Source organism: Calidris pugnax, unplaced genomic scaffold, assembly GCF_001431845.1.
Source record: "Calidris pugnax isolate Ruff unplaced genomic scaffold, ASM143184v1 scaffold573, whole genome shotgun sequence".
NCBI lineage: Eukaryota > Metazoa > Chordata > Aves > Charadriiformes > Scolopacidae > Calidris > Calidris pugnax.
The window spans coordinates 682,106-704,346 of NW_015091316.1; the positions used below are offsets into that span (position 1 = coordinate 682,106).

A 22,241-nucleotide genomic window follows, 5' to 3' on the forward strand; every position below is an offset into this window, starting at 1 on the left:
CCATTTATTGGCAGTCACTACACTAGCCTCTGAGCTAACTACCGGTAAGAAACTGGTGAAAAATGTTCAAGCATTAAAAGAGTTGAAACATAATTATGAATTTAAGATGCTTGCCAACTTATCTACAACCTTATCTCCAACTTACCAATAGTTCGGTCAAGATCCTGAAGTAACTCTAAGTTCCCTGAACAGAACTCTGGAGTCATATATATGACTCTGTATTGACCCCTGAAACATTAAGAAAACACACTGTCACTGAAGGAAAAACCCCAGACAGCTCAACCAAATGAAACAAAACCACTATTGTCTAGAAGATGTAAATGAGAACAAGTACAGACTTCTGGACAGGGAACAAGAAAAAGGACACAAAGACCATAGAAAGCATTCCAGATCTGCAGCAATGCCAGGTAGTACACAGCATTACAGGAAAAGAAAAACAGCAGAGAGATTTACTAGATCAAGAAGGGCCTGTTGTGATGACTCAGTGACAAATACAGGTCTAAGACTTGCGTAAAATCCTGTATAAATCGCAACGAAGTCAACAAGCCCCATCTCCCCAACAAGAAGGCACAAGAGGGTGGCTATAGCCTCCCACACACCCAGCCTGGGTGAATGCAAGTGGTATTACTGAGTGTCAGGTTCCAGGCCTGCCTGGGCCAGAATCTAAAGTTTCAGAGATATCAGATCAGGGAGATATCCCACCTCTCAAATACAACTGCATCAGAACCTGCAGTCCCAGAAAGCTTAGCCAAGACTTACACTTTGAGACAGTCTTTGATGTTTTTTGACTGAGCCGAACCAAGCAAGCAAGCCGGAATCTCTGACATCCTGCAGAAAGAAAAAGCACAGTCATGAACAGATTTACTCTCAAGGCTTTCTGCCCTGGCTTTCAGCCTATGCTACCACTTCACAAAGGAAGTTCAAGCTGCAGGGTCAAAGCCTACTTTCTTCCAAGGATCTTTGTGGGAAAAGCCTTTTGAAAAATAGTGGCTATTCCTGACACCCAAATGCTCTTCCACTTCCCCTCCAGCTGTCCCCCACAACACACACATACTTGAGTAGTGCAATAAGGAATCAGAGAAATAAAGACCTCTTTCCTTGCAGAAGAGCTAAGTTTACTAACAACACATCCAAAAGCAGAAAATATATTAAGTTTGTTTTCTTTAGCTATTATCTTATGTATCTCATCACATTTGGATATAGGCTCTACTAGCGTGCAATTTTTTGCCTTGTCTTTCAATATTTTATGTGCTAGTTGTGCTGCATCTGCCAATTTTTAATCAGGTGGCTGCTTTTTAATGACAGATTCGATAATTAAGCTTACCAGCTCAGCCACTTCATATTTGACCTCTTTCAGGAGCCCACAACCCCCGTGCTCTTAACTTTGTTATTTGCTGCATTTTGTTACAGTCCTTTGTTTCAATAGCTTCTCCCCCCTCACTCCTCTGTGTTTCAGTCCTTGGCAGAACTGCATCCAGACTGACAGACAAATTACTGAATTGCATTAGGTTGTACAAAGCCAGTCTCCTCAGCCTTCAAAACCAATGACCCACTGAGAAGGTAGTGAATAAACCCCTTCCACTCAGGAGAACAGTATAGAAGTCAAAGAAGCAGCTGAATACATAGAGACACCCTGCTGATTAATACTTAGTCTGTAAGTCATAGACATAGCTATAGAGCCAGCTTAGACTGTCCAGCCATTCATCCGCACACAGTCGTGATGTGCAGCAGAAAATACCACACCTAATTGATGTTCCCTATTTAAAAAAAAAAATCTCCACATCCCCTCTTTCTCAAAAGACCTGTTCTTTCTAAGCTGGACAAGGCAGGAATGAACTAGACAACTCAGCACGATTCCCACAGCTTAAATGAGAATGTGCCAGAAGCAAGTAGCTGTTACAACAGAAAGCAAGCACATAGAGAAAGCATTATTAGGTATTAAAATCAAAGAGATTTTTGTTGACCACTGCTGTAACTGCTCAGCTAAGAGCAATTCAGTGTCACCCACTAGTTCCCCCATCAGACCTCTTAAGAAGTGAAGAGGCCAGGTGTTAGGAGACCTACTACACTGTCCGTCTTTGCTGTAAGTCTGTGCCATCACTTTAGTCTGAATGGCCTGCAGCTTTCAGCCACATGTTGTACAGATGTTACTTCTCAGACCCAAAAAACACTCTACCGAGGTTTGACATAGTTCTCTGGCCCAAATAGCCTGTGAAGCTCCTCCAGTGTGGTCTGTACAAAAAGGGCCTGCAAATCCAGTAATACTTGAGACGGATTCACCTTCAGGAACCAACCACCAGCACAGGTCCTTTGCTGACTCAGCCTACAGTTCACATAACTGGCAAACCCAGTGACCTTAGACTATTTACAGTTTGAATGTGTTCCTTGAGAAACACATGCTTTACAGCTAACACACCAACAGCTTGCTGTACAAAGCTGCAGCCTTAAACACCAAGAAATGCCACAAGCAGAATCCGTGGGTTTCCACAGGAAATACAGCAGCAGCTTGTTACTACCACGTTACTTACGTCAACTGCAGCACCTGGTCCTCCATCAAGGAGATAAGAGGACAGATGACAACTCCTGTAAATCCAGTGTAAACAGGAGGAAACTGGTAGCACAAGCTTTTTCCATAGCCTTAAAGAAAAAAGGCAGAAGTGAAACATCACGTTTTCAATGCAGCTCCAACATAGAGCTATAATTCTAACACCTTGTTGAGCCCCCCAGCAAAGAAGTGGTGTTTGTTCTGCTAGCAGAGGAACAAAGATGGGTGATAAATACGGTCAACATCGATTTGATACCCCTCTCTACACCAAGGTCAGTGACAAAGGCTAGGACCAAAAAAGTAGTAGCTAGCATTGCTGGCTCAGACTTAAAACAGCCTCAAGCAGGGCACCCTGCTCATATGAGCCACATGGACAGTCTCCAAGTTTGTGTCCTGCTCTCCCCAAAAAGGAAAAAGATTTTTCACTGTGTCTTAGGATGTAAAGGTAACTTACCAGTTGCCATGACAACAAGATTATCTCTTCTGTCTTCTAGAACAGAATTGATCACTTTCCACTGGACCCTTTAAATTAAACAAAGGGGAACATTTCATTTTTACCCACACAATGTAAATTTTGTTAAGCTGCATATTCAGTTGAATTTCAAATTAAAGAAACCCTTCCTACTCCTTATAGATTGTCTTTGCATGCTGCAACCACTCCAACACTCCAACTACTGCAGGTAATCCCACCAGTGTCACAGGGAGGATCTCTAACAGCACTCAGGCACACAACATTTGATGTAGTCATCTACAGAAGGTCACAAAACAAACCATGTCTCCCATATGTTAATAACTGATCCACAAACACCAAGAATTACAGTTCTCTTCAATGCAAGAGATTCTAAACAGGACCTTGATTTTTCCAAACAATTTTCACCCTTCTGTAGTCTCACAAGTGCATATAACTGCAGTCAATTAAAAAAAACATCCCCCCGCCTCTGTTTCCAAAAGTGTACCAAGTATTTTAACTGAATAAAACAGCTTCCCCCCAAGTACTACTCTTAGGCTGTGTCTTGCACAGAAAGCATTCCACCACCAGTCATCCAGGATAATTTAATCCCCTTCCCACTGAACTTAAGAACTGTAACAGCAATGCTCAAGTGCATAAGCACATACTGCATTGAGATTATGCCACACTAGATAGCCAGGAGCCTATCCCCCCTTAATTAGAGCCACACAACAAAGAATAAACAGACTACGGAAGTTTATCATAGAGAGAACAACATCTGCACAGTTTGTTGCTTGCTGTTTAAAAAACCCTGACTAGGCCTCCATACAGGAGGTATGCCATCAGAAGAGTCAAGAAACTCATCCTCTACCAAGAGAGTACAGTACTGCAGTTAGCTCTCCATAAGATTTATTTTGACACCTTGTTGTGGCAAAGGATGCTTTCTTTTCCTAGGGATTTTGCACAGGTCCTAGTTAGTGGGTTTTGTAGTAGTAATATAAAAATCATCCGAGTTGAACGAAGGGATAGAAAATGAACCCTAGAGTGTAACATTTTAACAGAAAAGATACTTACGGTTTGAAAGAAGAATGCCCAAAATGCGTCTTCAGACATGTGATGTGACTTTCACTAGGTACTGGAAGCAATGGATCTGTAGTGGGAGAGAGGAAAAACAAAGTGTTAGCCTGTGATTAAATTTTAAAAAGACGAAGCACTGTCTTGATGAACAACAGTCTGCTCTTGGTTAGCGATGCCTAGGGCCAAGGATTTGGGCAACTCCAGTGAAGAGAGAGACATCAAGCTAAAGATATTTAAAGGCTAGAATAAAGGATTAAAAAAAGCAAACAGTCTCCTCAGAGACCCTCCATGAGGAGGGGAACATATGGCTTGAGTAATGAGATAAAGTAATAGGTTTTGTAATGCATAGCTGCATTATTTGGAACCCGTTCAGTACCAAAGATGTTTTACTAGGCATGCCTTTAATAAAGCCCCTACTGAAGTGACACTGATCAATCCCCAGCATGGCAAGGTGCTAACAAAGTCATGGTCTTGCTGTGAACACTGAAGAAACATACACAAGATCTCTGTTGAATTTTATACGTAACATTCAGCAGTAGCAAGCATGACATTTCCATGCAGTTTTTGGCTGTTGGGCAAGCACACACTCCCTGTAACAGCCTGTCTGGCCATCACCTACAGAGACAAACTGAACAAAGAAACAATTAACTCATCTGTCCCCATCTAGCAGCCCACGTTCTGCTTGGAAGATGCAAGCATCTCTTCTCTTGGCTGTTGCTGTCACAGTGACAAGCTCCACAGCCTAACTTCCATAGCCAGAGAAGGAAGCTTTCACACAGTGACAGTCCAAACAAGCCAAGGTGTATCACACCTCACCTTTGCGCCTCTTTTCTCCATTTGCTTTGTCTCCCCAGGGCCAGCTGCAAAGCATTAGGTCAAGATCACCTCCAAGCCAGAATTTCCTAAGAATTCTGCCACGGAACAGCAGCAGTGGAACAACAGAACAAAACCATGTAGTGGAGGTATCATTTTCTTCTCTGCTGCGTTCTGAATGCACCCCCTCAATTCAGCATGACCTCCACATCCCCAGATCAGTTTCACTCCTATTCAGCACACATAACGCCTACTGATCCTGGCCGGAGTCAACTATGGTTTGCCAAAGACATCGTTAAATTTTCATCTTGACACATAGACAAGTACTCCTTTCAAAACTTTCTGCTTTAAGAAACCAATCCCAAAACCTCACTGTGCTTCCACATCTGCTTCTACAGACAGTATATGTATTTTGTATTTATTTAATCACGCACTGTAATTTAAAACATACCCAAACCTTCTTCCTCTTCTTCCTCAACACCTTCATCTTCATCACCATCTAGTGCAACATTCAATTCTGTGTCAGGAGTTTTTCTGGCTTTATTGGACTCTCTTTCAGTCAAAACTCCTTCGTAATCATCTACATCTTCTACAGTCTGAGAAGTCAGGAGAAAAAGTTATTTCAGGGCATGAAACAGTAGGTGTCTGAGCTAGTATGATATAGGTACACGTGAGTTTTAGCCTAACTTGGCTCTTGGAATTTGGATGCTACTGATACAGTAGTTTGACAGCTGTGCTTTCTTTTGTGCTGTGTGCCAATAGAGCTATTTCCTGGGTACTATTATAACAGCTTTTGTTTCTTCTTTGCAAGAAGGTCTGTGAAATTTTGAAGACAATTAAATCTGTTATTTTATAAAATCAATTATTGAGGTTGGTGGGTTTTTTTGACTTTCAACTAGATGAAGGCACATGTTTCACCAAGAAGTGACTTAGGAAGCTAGTCACAAAACCAGAAAGGATGGGATCCCAACATCATCTTACACTTGGGGTTTCCAAAACATGGTACTCAGAGGAACACTAACTAAATACCTTCCATTTAAGTTAGCTTTTTTGATCAAAATTACATTTATAGACTATTGACATGCAGCACTGAAAACCATCCAGAAGACACCTGGTCCTTCTCTAAGAGAAAATTCAGCCTTTTTCCCCAGACCTTTGAGCCCTGCTTCCTACTTATCTGCAATCAACACGCTTAATCTTCATGTGTGTAAAAACACACAAACACCTCTGACTGCTCTGGTGGAAATGTTTAGTCACTTAAGTCAAAATACATATAGCACTCTCTCTGGGGGATCAAGAGCCAGGGTAAAGAAAAATAAGATACGACATCTAAATCTTCTTTTCAGGAAATAAAAGTTATACCAGTAAAAACACTTTGAAAGAGACCTGCAGAACATGGCTACAAAGCCATTTGACCTACAGCCCAGGTTAGCAGCACCTGCAGCACACAAACCACCCTGTCAGCTCAACCCCATTGAATGCATGACACTTGGAGCAGAGCAGTTTATGAATTATCATCTACTCAAATGCAGTAAGTGGGTGGATCAAGTCCAAGCTGGTATAGTAAAGATGCAGGAAGTCTAACACAAGAAAATTGAATTCTTTAGGTAACCACACTTTCATCTATCTTCTGTCCACCTTCTGTAAGCAACAGTGTTTTGCTTCATATCCCCTCCCCTCAACCACACTATGCTCCACTGTCACCCAAGAGCATCATCATTACAAAAAAATTAAAAAAAACCAAAACCTGAGGCACTCACTTTAAGCATCTCCATTTCCAATTCTTCATCACTTTCAATGACACTGGAAATATTTTGTTCGTTGTCTGTGGAGCATGCTTCCTACAAAAAAATTTTCTTATCAACAAAGTTACTTTAATTTTACACACAAGCTTTCAACCTTCCATACATACTATAAACCATTTCTCAATGTGCTTTTACTTCTTCCCAAAAATAACTAAGCTCATCCAGCTCTGGAGCCCGCCCATTAAAAAAAATCAAACAAATATTAGAACATAACAAGGCCCTGTAGCAAGAGACAAAACCAGTAGCATCACTAGATGCGTGAAACACTTGGAATGTAAAGGAAATGATAATCTGATTTAAGAGGCACCAATCCACATTCAGCAGCCACTAGAAGGACTGCTACTTAGATCCCTTAGAAAAAGATGTGCTTTTTATTCATGACCAAGTTGGAGATGCTCAAGTGCAGTATTTGTCCCCATACTTCAAGATATTCTTTGATAACATATTAGCAACTGAAAGCTGAAAACTTATCAGACTAACAAGAGCTTCTGTATTCAGTACCAGTCTTTCCAACCACATGACTGAAGAGCAGCTCAGTGCCTGACCACCTCCACAAGTATTCTCCAGACTGAGCCTTCCTTCCAGCCCATCTTAATATGCCCTCAAAAACAGAACTTTAAAATCTTGGGGGAAATTCAGGAAGCGATCACTTCCTCTGCTGAGTGTTCATAATTAACGAGGGCTTCTCATTACCTCAGGTGCAGCTTCATTGAGAAATTCTTCTGCAGCCTGACGTTCCAGGATCTGAAGTTCTTGCTCAGTAATGTCTAGTGACATGAAGTCATCTCTGTCTGCTATGTCCTTAGAGCTGGCTGCTGCAGCCCCATCTTCCACAACAGTGTTACCTCTCTCTGCCTCTTCTTCATTGCCATCTCCCTCCCAGAGTCCAGCCAGTGTGGCATCAGAACAGATGTTGAAGTCACCTTCAAGTTGTTTAGCAAAATCAGGTGTTTCAACTTTCTGTGCGTCAACATCTGCTGACTTTGCTTCAAGATTTGTTGGAGTTGTGCCACAGCTCCTCTCCAGTACAGAATTGGAACCTGAACCAAACAGTGTGCTTCTTAAGGCATTTACATTTGCTGTTATGTCAGCTAGTATTTCTGCAGCCCTGAAAGGTAAAACAAGAAAGTTAAACCAAAATTATAAAGGCAGTTACTACAGACATCTTAGCCACAAGCAGAACTGAGGATTCTAAAGTAGCGTCCTTCTCCAGATAATCTGGCCAGGTGTTCACATATAAAGGCTCATCACTCATGTGCTATTGGCATTCGACTTCTGTGAGAAGAAAATGATATTTCTTTATACTGAACAAAGCCTGTAAAGACTCTCTGAAAATACTGTTTCTGGTATTGTCCCCATGCTTGTATCAAGTCTACAGGCTTCGAGTAGTTTGTCATGCAAGAGTCCTCAGCGTTTAGGAAAGAAGGTCTTGCTGTGCCTTTCAGCAAGAAGAAACCAATTCAAAGTTCAGCGTCGAACCCACTGCAATTAGACCAGTGAAAAACTAAGTTCCCACATATAAAGACGATGTCTTCCCATCAGGTGTACTGCATCTTGGAAATGGACACGTAGATAACAGAGATGGCTGTTAACACACACGTATTTAGTTGCGTGGGATCTCAGGGATCAAGAATGAAATTATGATGTTACAGGTAAAGACAGGCTGGCAAAAATCTAACCTCTGCAAATTTTCAAGTTGTCCAGAAGTGTCAGGGATGCGAGAAGCCAGGTCCGTTATCTCTTCAGCCAGTGAAGTCAAGCGCTCCTTCACATCCTCTGACATGTCATCTATAAGAAGTGTCAGAGTTATTTCACAATAATTGAGGTCTAATATCTCTATGCAAATAAGTTCAATTCAAGTAACTGCATTTCTACAAGACCTACAGATAAGACAGCCTTTTCCAGTGCTTAAAAATCAAGTACGTGGAATCAAGCCAAGCTTCCATGTACTTCAGCATTGCATCTCTTCCAGTGGCCTGTTACACATGCTCAGGGAAAAAAGATACAGAACACGACCATTACAAAGTGATCCTTCCCCAGTATACCTTCCAGCTTCCAGAGAAGAGCTGCTGACACAGATAGGCTGACTAAACCAAAGCCAAAAAATTTGCATCTTAGAAGCGGCAGTACTATCCCCTCAGTATGTCTTTGATGGAAAAGTAAAATTTGTCCTACGAACCAGAAATAAACTTCCATCCTTTCTTTTTCAACCATGAGCTACATGCAATACTTAACTTTCCTTATGAAGCACAGAACCAAACAAGGTCTTAGCACCATTTTTCTAATCAAATAATGCTAAGCCACCCTGAAAAAAAAAGTGGGCCCGATTTATGCATCTCAAGAAAAGCATTACTTCATCATACTTTTTTTGGAGGTTTTATTTCTTCTTAAACTAGAGTTTTGTCCCTGCAACAGCAGAATTGAAATTAATTCACTGAAGTGTTTCCATAAACAAACTGGAATGTGATCAGGAATTCTTACCATCTCTGTATTCAGCAGAAACAAACAACATATCAAGGCTGCATTCCTACATCACTATGGTAAAGAGTTACACAGTATGGTAACCCAGGTCATCCAAGAGCCTTTACAGCCTGGTCTCTCTGGAAGCAACCACTAACCACCAAGAACCAAGATAACCCTGACGCAAAGATAACAGGAAAAAAACCCTGTCGGGAAATAGGATACTCAATTATACGTTGAATAAATTCTTTATGCTTTAATGTATAATTTACCTCTTCTTACACAAAAGAATTTCTGGTCACTGTTATTCATATTTTTCAGTTTTTGATAAATGATGAAGCCAGCCTGCACAAGAAAGGGGAAAAAAAGTTAGCACTTGGTAATCTTCAGAGAAACAACATCTTAGAAACTAAACAAAAAACCCCAAGAATTAACTCAGCAAACCATGGCACAAATACATCGTGAACATCAGAATCCGAGTTGCTGGCCCGTGCCGTACAACGGTCAGTGGTCTGCCTCACTGCATTGCTCATCACAACCAGGTCAGGTTTTACGGAACGCTTCACAAAAGGCAAAGTCCTGACTCGGGGTCCACACTGCAGTGGGCACTCTTATACAGGTCCCAGCACAGTTATCTTACAAAGTTCACTGCAAAGAGAGCTCCAAGTGCCCCACTCCCAGTCTCACCATCTGCTACACCTCATGCAGATTTTATGTAGTGCTCCAAGAGAATACCTATGAGCCTACTAAGATAGATTCTGTGTGCTTAATATTTCCCTTAGTATGAATAATTATTTCTAACAAAAAAAAATGCAGCCTAAAGCCAGGAATGCGCTAATTAGGCTACACGTGTTAACCAAACCATCTTAAATAGGAAAGAGAAAGAAACAAGTTACTCCCTTGTGTTTTCCTGTGAGGATCCAAAAGGCAGGCCAGGTGAACAGAGCATAGCAAGACTGGGAAAAGCTGGCTACAGCAGCTGCAGAAAGCACCAAAAATAGAGCTCCTTTCCTTACTGGTTTGGATTTTAACAGGTGCTAAACCCTCCACAGTTTAACATTTAACTAAACTAGAAAATATGCAGTGTTTCCTGAGTCAAGAAACAAAACAGATCACTGTCCCGCTTCCCTTCCTCTAACTAACCTCATCACAGAAATAAAAGCCTGAGAGGATTTTATTTTGCTGCCATAAAGAACAGTTTTCTCCCCGTAAGCAGCTAGCACCCAGCAGCATTCCAGTAAGTCCCTGCACAGAACTGCAGGAAAAATGCCATTTTCAAAGGGATGAAAAAGCAGAGACTTCTGCAGAGCTACAAAAATTCATATGCAACTAAATTACTCTTCCTGGTAACCCATGCTGTATTAGCCATGTGAGAAGGATGTATTTCTTCAAAGTTGCTTATCTCACATATTACATTTAGCAGGATTTTGGTTCATAAGCAGCTCAAGAAAGGTCATCAAAACTCGCAGTAGAAAACACACCCAAAAGTGCTAATGAGGTACAGCAAATACCTGCAGGCAAGGGAACCAAAAAATAATTACCTACTCTTTACTTCCGTAAGCGATTATTGTACTTAAATACACATCAGTCACATTACACCTATGTGGGGATAATCACGCTGCAAGAATTTAGGCTTACTCCATACAGACAGATATACAATTCACCCGATTTCTCCATTAAGTCTCACTTCCCCGAGGTGCAACTTGAAGCAAGTCCAAATGGACAGACACTCCTCCAACATACTTGTTGGTGCCCGTGTCACTTGGCACATTCAAAGCACAGCAGAACTTCCAGGAGCTCCGCTTCATGAATTGACTTCACTACAAAAGGCAAATCTTGCAACACCAGGAAACAGTAAGAGGTGAGGACCTCATGGGAAGCTCAAGGCTGCTGTGGAATGGGGTTTCTTTCTTCCACCTACGTTCAATTTTCTAGGGTGAAACATTCACCACAATATCCTCTTCAAGTGATCTCAGCAACAAGACAAGCTACCGAGTCAGGTACAAGCAGTACCATCTTCAACAGAGAAGATATTATGAAGCTCTGGATGAGCACTGAGGTTTAAAAAATTTAAGACAGACAAGGAATTGGACAGCAACCTACTTGGTGGCATCTCCACCTTTAAGCATTCCATATCCACAGTGGACCTCAGAGCCTTCCTACATTCATTGTGTTCTGTAGCAAAAAGACACTAAAACCAACAGCATGTTGGAGAAGGAATTAATTGATATGGGTGGAATGATGATGTTTTCTTGTACGTACATAGGCATCTGTGGCTGCATACAATTTTTGCTCCTCGTCGAGTGGAAATTCTTCCCAGTTACTGCAGCGGACAGACTTATCTTTCAAAAGCTGCTTGCCAAAGAGGTGTTTTACCAGACCATTTAGACTCCATATCTCCTTACACTTCAGCTGGGGAAAGAGGAAAAAAACAGAGGACTTGTTTAAAGGGGAAAGCAATGGGACCTGGCAGAATGTATTCCTTGAAGTGGCAAAGTGCACTTAATCCCTCATTAGAAGCAAACAGCTCTGGGTTAGCCAGAACAAACCAGTTTCTCAAAGCAGTAATTGTTCTCCAGGCCTAATTCTGCTCTCATCATATTAAAACATAGTTTGGCCATTTAAAATCTGTACTTTCTCTGTTCTGAAACTATATTGTTAGAGGACATACCTACATCCTCAAGTTGGAAAGATGGCATTAGGGCTAGAGGAGTCCACACAATTTGAGGTGGTACCAAAAAATAGGAATTATCTGCACAATGTAGTCTCCAAGTTGATAAAATCAAAGCCATAGACTTAAACAGCAACCCCTCTCTCCTTCACGATTTTTCTAGTATTTGCCTTTCTAATTAGAGGAACTCAGTATCAAACACCAGGAATGTATTTAATATAAACAGGGGAATATTAAAGTCTGCCTGTAAGCACTTTGTCATCTTTTGCAAGTCCGAAACCAAGCGCCAGCAAAAGAGTGCAGTTACAAACCACACTAACCACTATTCAGTGTGCTGGGAAGCAGATCATCAGAAGTCTCTAGAAGTCACCCCACCACACTGCTGTTTTCAATTGCTTTTGTAATCGTATTTGTCAATCACAGTTGCTAAATGCTATTGTCTTAATAGCCAGTGTGGGAAACTTTCCTTCAGACCCCAAGGATCCAGGACTCCCGGGCACAGCCTTCTGCTATTTCAAGTTGCAAAACATGCAGAACTGGTGAGCAAACAGCAGCAGTGCAGCATTATCAGCTCATCCCCTGAAATCTGGTATAAAAAAAAAAAAACACCTACCAACTGTTCATTTTAGGTTCCCCCAAGCCCTCCCCCTCACACTGTGCCGTTATATACAACTCTATTCTTTGCTCTCTCGAGCTTCACTTTCAAGTTTATTTTTGGTTTGTTTTCTCTTTAGCAGAAGACTTTAAAGCTGCTATCAGAGATCACGTTGCTCATCTTCATAACAAATTATCCTGAGTCAGATGCTGGGATAAAAAAAAAAAGAGGCTGGAGTTGAGGAAACTCCAAATCTGGAAAAAACAACCCACAAAACACCAGCTCCTCCTGTTGCTTGAGCAAAAAAGTTTGATTTGTACAACTTTCAGCCCGCTAGGAACTGAAACTTCAAGGTGGCTTATATGGGACCACTGCCCCAAACACTGATGACAGATCACATTCCCCTCTCCCACACTGTGATTTAATTATGCAGGGCACATAAAGCACAGAGAAAGGCATAAGTAGTATTATCTCTACGCATCAATCTCCACCCTCCACCAAGAAACTACAATTGTTGTTTTTATCCTACCAAGGAAAAAAAAGCACAGGAGGAAAGAAGTGCATGGAGAAAATGAGTACAGGTAAGGGAAAGCCTTGTATATACAAAAAGTCAGAAAACCTTTAAGGGACAGGGAATGGCAAGACAATTTGGAAGGTAATGAACCTTTTGCTCCCTTCCTTAATAAGACAGAGCAGATCTCCCTACATTAAATGTTATCTAACCAAAAAACCATCTAAACTGAAATTCAGGGTGTGCCAAACGCTACACTACTTCTAAACAACAGGCCATCGGGCGCTGGAAATTGCACCCACGTGGGAGTGGAAGCAATACCAACTTCAGAGTCATGGAAACAAAAATACTTCTATGGCTCCAGATCATGCAGCACACACCTCCACATGGAGGACTTCATGGAAGACCTCGATGCTTCCCTCTTAGCACCAAGCTGACTCCCTTCAAACAGGCATCAGTCCTTCACTGCCTCCACAGCACTTCTTGCACCTTAAAGGTTCAGCTGCTGCTGGGACAAGTACACCACTCCCAGAAGAACCCTGACTTGATGCAGTCTGGCAATTTCCATCACTAATAAGTAAAGAAAATGCATCTGTAGCTGAATTACAAAGCCATACCTTGTAAATGCAAAGGGTAACAGGCCTGAAAGTGGACAAATGTTCATTAAGAACTTGCTCACTGAAAGACAGTATGTAGTTCTGCAGACTTTCTTCAGAGTTCCTTCTAAATTTTTTTCTTTTTTAAAAAGTTAAAATACATCTCTGCTTTATTCTACAGAATACATTTGCTATCAGAATTGAACTCCTGTGAAGACAAGGAAGCCTCCTTTTGTACAGCACAATAACAAGATTCCCTCCCACAACAAAAAGGTTTTAAGTTTTACTTTCTCATTAGCAACGTCAGCCAGCTCCACAAAGCTCTTCAGTTTGATTTCAAAGTCACTCATCAGCTTCCATTGATCTCCCTCAATTCCTACGCCAACCTTTTTAATTGTTTCATCTTCGAGCAGTCTTTTGAGTCCCTTGGGAAAACCTAAAATAGATTAAGCCCAAACATCAGAAACTAAATACTGGAAGATGCCAGAAAGTCTAGTGGAAATGACAAAATCCTAACACAAAGGCCATCTGCAAAAACCTGTGCTTCTAGAGGAAAAGCCCCCAAAGTTGCTTTGATTGTATGACTCTTTGGAATGATCAGAAACATCAATTGTTTAGAATTTATCATCTGCAGACAAACAGAAATGATATATTTGAAATACATAAATTCATTCTGCACCTGAAAACAAATCAAGTTAAACAACTTATTCCATTCATATTACAGATTGCTAAACCACACAACAAAAAGACAACCTCTAACTGAAAGAGTTTTTTTAGATTTTAATTCTCAGAATTGGATGCTCCTGAAAACAAATGAAATATTTTCCTGTTTTCCACATTTTTCCTTCCCAGTTTTTGCTATTTTCACATTCCCGGGAAACAGTTTAAATCGTAAACATGGGGAACCACCAGGAAAGCAGACTCTGTGGAGGCATACTCAGGGCTAACGTTGGGCACCAAGATTTTCCACCAAGCCCAGACAAGTGAGTTTTGTAAGTAAGAAAAAAAATATTCAAGGATGTACACAGATGCCGAGTAATAGATTTTGATTTATCCCAAACTGATGGCACAATCCTGGATCAAAAGGCATTTTCAAGTTTACGGGACTGAATAAAAGCATGCAGCTTTCATATATGTTTTTCTTAGAGGAGGGAACAGCCACCAACACTTCAGACTTGAACAAAAGCAACGTTTTTTTCTCCCCCCTGTGTTTGCTTCAATTTAAAATTCAGGGGACTTTATTGAAATACATACCTTCAGGAACCCACAGCTAGATACGTAATCCCGGTATCTACAAACACGCAGTACTGCGCAAACACACAGTCCTTAGATCTGTCTTGGTTCTGATTTCCAATTTCACCTTTTCACTACTGTAATACGTATTGATATACTTCAACAATCACTTTGCATCGCTGATTTTGTTTTACACACCAACCTCCACACTCCTATGGCTACCCCTGAGACACTATACAGACGTGTTTGCAACTATAGCCACAATCAGCTGCAGTGCAGACTGAAGCTGCAGGTCCAATTCTAAGCATGAGAAAATTACTGTTAAGACAACCACAAAGCTGTAGTAGCCTAGTGCTGTAAGGTGCAAGCAAAGAACAACATTGCCAGAGCACCTCAGCCATAACACAAAACAGAAATTCCCTTGTAGAGTAAATAACTACAGTTGAGCCTGCAACATATGCTGCTGATTTACTGAACAAGGGATTTTCACCTAATAATATGACCATGAAAGACAGGAACTTCCCAGTAGGGGACTTGTACTCCATTTCCACCACCTCATTTCTAGAACAGTGACTGCATGAACTAAAAGTGTCTAAGTTCAAGACTATACAGAGTCTACAATCCAAGAAACAGGCCATATTTTCTTAGAAGTGTAAGAAAAAAATAATGGAAAATTATCAAGAACCCTCCTGATAAATACATGTAATTTTTGTCCTTTACACGCAATCCAAGAACTCTCCACTCTCTTCCTCCTGCAGAAAGAAGCATTGTTTATTTTGCAACAAAAAAATGTTAAGTCTTATCCAACCAGCTAATTCTGCCAACATCTGCCTTTCTGTAGATCAAATGTTTTCTGCAAATTAATCAGAAATTGGCGGTGGTTCCTGCAAAAAAAAAAAACCAAAAACTGGGATCTCACTCAGTTTAAAGTGCACCTTCCATTGGCAAGAATAGAAATTTTAGAAATGATTCAGGAGGAAACACCATCTTCTGCTGTAACACACAGTAACCCACATGCAAATGTACTCAGTGTCAATACACGAACACTTTCACTCTTAGAATCAAAACCATTTTAGCTCTTTATGACTCCTTTTCCCTTCGCTTCCTTTCCTCAAATCTTTTTCTTTTGTGCACTTGTACCTTTCTGCCTCCCGGATTGAATAGCCTCCGGCAATTAAATTTTCCACCCCATTTGCTATAAATGACAAAGGATTGAACACCAACATTAAAATTATCGCTATTATACCTCAGCATGCGCACCCCAGGGAAATCAGAGACATCTCACAGGCATAGTTTCAATCTAACATTCAAACCAAAGGTTGTAAAATTGCAGCCTCCTTCCCTCATTCCTATTTTCCCTATTTGGAAGCTTCTATTCACATCCGTAATGAATTCAGACTCCGCTGAGCACACCCCCTTCCCTCCCCACAGCTGCATCACACCAGGTATCCAGTATTCTTTCTGAAAACCAATGTCACAAAAACACAGGTATTAGGAACAAACAGCACGATGGCCATCATTTTTGAGGGTTTTTGTTATTGAAGCCAAATTAAAAAGATAACAGTCTGCTAAATTTAGGTGCGTTGTTTATTTTGGCACTAAACAGAAAGCTCATTATATGAGAAGGGAATTAAATTTTTAAAGCTGAATTAAAATATTCTTTCCCAGACAGAAAAACAATCCTCAAGTAAGATTCTTTTGCCCTGTTCAGAACCTAAAATGCTGTACACCAGTGCACGGGGCAAGACTTGGGCTAAGATCTCCTTGAGATACGTAGGCAATACTCAAAGAATAAATCCCTTTACTACAGGTGGGACAGGGGACCAGGGGGTGGATTTTTACTGTCCAACATAGTGGGAAGTATCAGCTATTGCTTAAGGCTTAAGTTCAAACTTAACCACAAGAAATAGAGAGTAACTTATGCCCTAACAAATAAAAAGGGAGGAAGTACAGTACCTGACATTGAAGAGATGTGAAACAAGTAACACTTCTCCTCAGTTACACATATCTGGATTACAGCTACTTTCGCCATTTTTCCTTTAGTGTAAGATGGTGGCCATTCAATATCAAACCCAACAGCAGCCCCATCTGATAAACTCTGCCTGAAAAGAAATAGATATTCTTCACAATTATCTGTTCTTCTACCAGTATTTAAGATATCAGGCTTAAGTCACCTTACATAAAGATGATGAAGAGAATCACAGCTAGTGCATCTTTCCTTTCACATGCACAGAAACCATTTTAAAATCAAGATCGTAAGGAGGTGAAATTCCTGCTGGTCCCAAAAGTTACCAGGAACCTCAAGCCTCAGCTGATCTTACTGCATGCAAAGAGTAGTACAGAAAACCTCAGGAAATATCCAGATACAAAAGGTGATGGAATAGTTCATATTCCCTTGAAAGTTTGTTCTTTATCTATCCCACTGCACTGTTTTGGTTTGTTTTCTTTTTTTTTTTGCCCCCAGTAACATGAGCTGTGCTATGCAAAAAGTGGGGGGTGGAAATAATCCGTTTGCACCATGAATTTTCTACCTTTTCACCAAATGTACAGTCCCCAGTTATGAATTAACATATATGCTTGATTTCTTACAGCTTATACTTCCCCGTGAAGTTCATGGGATTATCCAGACTGTGAAAGGCAAAGAACCTGCATTAGAACCTTTCCTGCTTAAAGGAACTGCAAAGTTCAGCAACGGCATCTCCCATAAAACGAAGTATAACTGCATAGCACAACCAAGAGGTGTTTTCAAAACACCACCCGCTGCAGACAAACCAGGGATCTCTCTCACAGGGATAATTCACCATTGGGAGAAAAGGGCTGTTTGTGCTTGCACCACTAATACATATTTGCCATGCGTAACAAGACAGCCAAGACAACCAGATGTTTTCTCTGGCTGAACTGTTCACCTCTGGACACATCAAATGCACAATCAGCCAGGAGAAGGAGACAGAGAGAAGAGCCAAGTCCCTTTCAGAATGGAAAAAGCACTCGAAAAAAAAGAAAAACAGTGTAAGAGCAATTACCTGATATCTTCTGAGAGAAGGGAACAGTCACTGGCTTCATAGCTGTACACAATGGAGCCACAGAATTTTAAGAACGGCAGCCCATCTTCCAAAACACTCCTCTGAATGGTGGACTTCTGTCAAACAACGTTTGGAAGAGGCTCAGTTTCCAGCCACACCTAACCTTAACACAGATGCATCAGCAACTGCAACCACTGCATGAGCCTTTAATGGTGTACCCCAGCAAGGCTGGCAGTGGTGGTTATGGAAACCTTGCAGCAGAACTGTGCTCCTCACGCAGGGCCAGCATCACTGTCAACTAACAACAGGGTGACATTCCCCCTCTGTAAAACCAGTCGGGTTCATGCCCTGATTGCTCTGCTTGACTCCAAGCACTCTGACTGACATCGTGCAGGCTGACTTTTCATCTCAATTTAATTGAGTTGGATTCTTCCCACCGAAGAGATTCAGTAACTTTCCAAGAACAAAGTTAGGGAAAACATCCATTTTTGATATAATTTTCATCCCTCAGCACTATTTCAAGTGCTGTAGCACTTACACATCTCAAATTGGAGGGATAAAATAATCAAAACCAGACAATTCGTTAAGTCATTTTTCAAGTCATTCAAATTTGATCAAGCTGAAGTCCTCTGAGGCATCTCTATTTTGGCACAGCTGTATGCAATAGCTGTTACCCCCTTCCTTGGTCCCACATTTCAGCCACCCCACTTCACTTAACCTTGCCAGATACAACGTGTGAGGCACTTCACAAAGGTCTAAGCAAACTCCACAGATTTATAACTATGTGCAATATTTAAAAGGACCAGTATCCTCCATCCTCTGGTTTACAAATTGAAGCTTTAAGCACACGAAGTAAGGTGAACCGTAACACTCCAGTTAGCATTTCCCCCCCCTTTCAGAAGCGTTTTTACCTAAAGTTATTGACTGGAAACTTACTTGAACTGCAAAACTTCTGATAGCATTGAGCTGCCTGAAAAACCTTTAGGTTGCTTAAACATATACAAGTAAGCTATGATGCAACTAATTGCAAATATGGTTAAGTATCACACAATAACACTCAAAGAACAAAACAATCTTGTCAAAAGAGGCCACAGAAGTGGTTTTAATACAGTTTCAGGAACAATTAGTTGCCTGGAAGAGGGAGATTCTGAAACAAACAGAGATAGTGATGATTTTATGCTTGCACAACAAAACATTTCCTCCAGTTTAATGAAGGGTGAAAGTTTAATCAAAACCCTTCCTCAAAATGCTTGTTGAAGCAGGCTGCCACCGTACAGGCGGTACCACAGCCAATGAAACTCATGTTGGTTTTAACTGACATTTTTTAATATCCATGCTGCTAATTTTTTACTCCCACTTTATAGAAGGGAAACTGCTGAACTGAGTCTTCCATTTTTCTCTCATTAATTAGTTTTCTAATTGTCAAAGCAGTTTCTGATGTTACAGAGGGGACTTCTAGTGAGAAATTTTAAACTGAGACTGCTCATATATGCAGAAAAAAAACCATCCAAGGACACATTAACATTCTTAGAACACCAGAAATTTCAACATAATCTTGATGAGCAATTAATTCTTCTGAAAACTCTGAAATAACGAATGCAGAAAGGCAGAGGGCCTTACCAGAACAAACTCCCCTGTCAGACCACAACTTGTGCTTTCAAATTAAACACATGAAAAATCCCCAGTCCCTGCTGGTGTACAGCTCACTACACCGGGTGCGCAATGCACCAAAAGCATCCTTATACTTTGGTGCTTTTGCTATCAAGATTCAGATTGTCAGGAAGAAATTTCAACAAAGGTCATAGCAGCAGCCTTTGGTCCATACATGGTACTTTAATTAAAAAAAGAAGCTACTTTAAAAAGCTAATTCAACCAGTAGTAACACCAGAGTACCTAAATTTGGCTACTGTTTATAGGACAAAACAGCTGTAAACATTCACAAATATCAAAGGCACAAGCCTAACTAAACTCACATTGTCCAACGCTGTGCTATCATGCAGCCTGCAACGAATTAAGTTTCCCCCATGTGATGACATACCTTTTTATCACCCAAAACTTGGTTTTGTGTAAGCATCCACTGGGGATATTTGTTCTGCAGACTAGTAGTTAGCAAATCCATTTTATTCATTTTTCCACATTTGTTACTTTTACATCCAAAAAAAAAAGAACAAAAAGAACAGTCAGTAGTTTGTATAGAGACAAGCTGTTATCATCAGGCTAGAACAAGGTTACAGAGGATCACTACCTTGAACTTAAAATGCTTTTCTACATGTTATTCTCTTGTTCACATGTCAGTAAGAAAAAAAATGAGAAAAAAACAAACAAACAGGAAAACCTCTTAAAGTCCTTCCTTCTGGGAAGGAAAGTTCAGACTAGTTTTATGGAGATCAGTGACTTGGAACAGAAGAGCACATCTACTGCTATCTCTGGTCAACACAGCCCTCATTAATTTGACAAATTTATCTGGTGTTTACCAGCTGTTATAACAGCATAGTAACCATTCCCTGCAAGGCACCTCAGGGCTGAGACACCACAACCAAGAAAAAAAACCAAACAGAATTTTTTGGATAAACTACAGCCAAACAAAGCACAGGCTGCTGTGCTCTCTGGTGCAGAATGGAAGATGGCTGAGGTTACTTGTGAATTTGCCAGCTCCGGATTCAAACAAAACCAGTTCACCAAGCAAAGGCAGCCTGTTCCCAGGGTATTAGGAAGCAGGGTGCATCCCCTGGAACTGGAAAGCACTCCACAGAGAAGTTAGAAGAGATTTAAGTTAGGAAGACACACTGCCTGAAACAGCAGGAGAATTTCGGCCCTGACAACTTGAGCTTTCTCTCATGGAAGTGGAGCAGGATTTTCCAGTTGTGAGTAAATGATGACTAGATCAGAGCTGTTTCAGCTTCTTCTGGTGTGATTTAGAAACCCTCCTGGAGATGGAGCAAAACAGTTCACAAAGAATTTTCTCATCCTGTTTCTTCCCACTAGTCCCAAAGTGCTCAATACACTTTTACAACAAAATTAGGCCAGTACCATCTTTGTAAGATCATACATTCCAGCTGCACTTCCTCACCAATGAGAGAGTACAAATCCTAGGCAAATCCTATTACGGTTCTTCAAAACTTAAAAATGCCTTTTAATTTTTTTAATTGATTATGTAGGCTAGGCAGAACTTTTTCTTTGATTATCTGTCCACTCTTACAGTGGCATAACCAATTGCCACCTCAAAGGCAACTTCAAAAAGTATTTTAACACTAAAACAGTCACAGAATTGCAACTAGCAAGATGCCTCAATTGGACCCAACCTGTTCCTGGGAGCTGCAATTGCTGGAAACAAGAGGAAAGCAGCAAAGGCTAGAAACAAAGAAAGGACCCCTGCAGTACCAGCTGCCACCCCACAGCTCTAGCAACACATTTCCCAGAAATCAGCTAGAAGTTCAAGAGTGCCTTTGAGAACTACATCACATGGGCAAACACTGCTCACCACAGCCTCACCCACCCGCGAATCATAGTTTGGGTGGGAAGGGACTGCTGAAGGCCATCTAGTCCAACCCCCCCACCATGAGCAGGGACATCTTCAACTACATCAGGCTGCTCAGAGCCCCATCCAACCTGGCCTCGAATGTTTCCAGGGATGGGGCATCAACCACTTCTCTGGGCAACCTGTTCCAGTGTCTCACCTCCCTCACAGTAAAGAAGTTCTTCCTAATATCTAATCTAAATTTCTCCTCTTTCAGTTTAAAACTGTTACCCATCATTCTGTCACTCCACTCCCTGATAGAGTCCCTCCCAACACTGTACCCCCTTTAGGTGCTGGAAGGGGCTATAAGGTCTCCCCGGAGACTTCTCCAGGCTGAACAGCCCCAACTCCCTCAGCCTGTCCTCAGAGCAGAGCTGCTCCAGCCCTCTGACCATCTTCGTGGCCCTTCCTTAACTTCCCCAGCGTTAAGCCAAGAACCCGAACTTGTGAGTGCGAACCATCGCACGGGCAACAGCCACCCAAGGACGACGAGACCCGCCCCACGCCAGCGCCGCTCCCCGGGGGACAACCGGCAGCAGCCGCAGCAAAGCCTTCCCGCAGGGGCCAAAACGCCGTATTTCCTCAGGAGAAAACCGGCCGCCTGGCCGCTCCTCACCTCCGAGCGGGCACGAAGGGAGCAACCCCCTCAGAGCAGAGGGGAACGGCTTCCCCACGCCTTCCCCCTCCCGGTACCACAGGGTACTCCCCTCCCGGCGTCGAGGTCGATGCCCCAAGGTCCCCACCGTCGCTCCAGCCTCCCCCCGACCCCCCCTGTGCGCCGGGTACGGGCGCAAGAGAGGCCTCACACCCCCTCACGGACTCCCGCCCCGGTGCAGGCCCACCGCTGCCTCACCGAGCTCAGCGATAATGGCGGCTCACGCATTTAGCGTCATGGCGCGTCGCGTACTTTATACGTCACAGAGGACGCCAACTCCACCGCCCCCCCC

At 41.8% G+C, this 22,241-nt stretch overlaps 1 protein-coding gene across 10 annotated transcripts in view; it reads right to left on the minus strand.

The window, feature by feature from the left end:
• WRN (Werner syndrome, RecQ helicase-like) overlaps positions 1-22,207 on the minus strand; it is a 46,436-nt gene extending 24,229 nt beyond the window's left edge. For 4 of the 10 annotated variants that reach the window (XM_014960913.1, XM_014960911.1, XM_014960914.1 and 1 more), the window contains exons 1-16: positions 21,911-22,033; positions 19,816-19,921; positions 17,778-17,893; positions 16,711-16,856; positions 13,809-13,957; positions 11,411-11,560; positions 9,421-9,493; positions 8,368-8,476; positions 7,382-7,796; positions 6,644-6,724; positions 5,335-5,479; positions 4,068-4,143; positions 3,000-3,067; positions 2,529-2,637; positions 760-828; positions 146-228 (exon numbers count right to left, since the gene is read on the minus strand). In XM_014960913.1, the coding sequence (XP_014816399.1) occupies positions 146-228; positions 760-828; positions 2,529-2,637; positions 3,000-3,067; positions 4,068-4,143; positions 5,335-5,479; positions 6,644-6,724; positions 7,382-7,796; positions 8,368-8,476; positions 9,421-9,493; positions 11,411-11,560; positions 13,809-13,957; positions 16,711-16,856; positions 17,778-17,893; positions 19,816-19,905 (1,879 nt within the window). In that variant the 5' untranslated portion in view covers positions 19,906-19,921; positions 21,911-22,033. Of the gene's footprint in view, positions 1-145; positions 229-759; positions 829-2,528; positions 2,638-2,999; positions 3,068-4,067; positions 4,144-5,334; positions 5,480-6,643; positions 6,725-7,381; positions 7,797-8,367; positions 8,477-9,420; positions 9,494-11,410; positions 11,561-13,808; positions 13,958-16,710; positions 16,857-17,777; positions 17,894-19,815; positions 19,922-21,910; positions 22,034-22,147 lie in introns of those variants that run through there. The other 6 variants (XM_014960910.1, XM_014960915.1, XM_014960916.1 and 3 more) reach the window with 6 other exon arrangements.
• Positions 22,208-22,241: the final 34 nt, after the last annotated feature.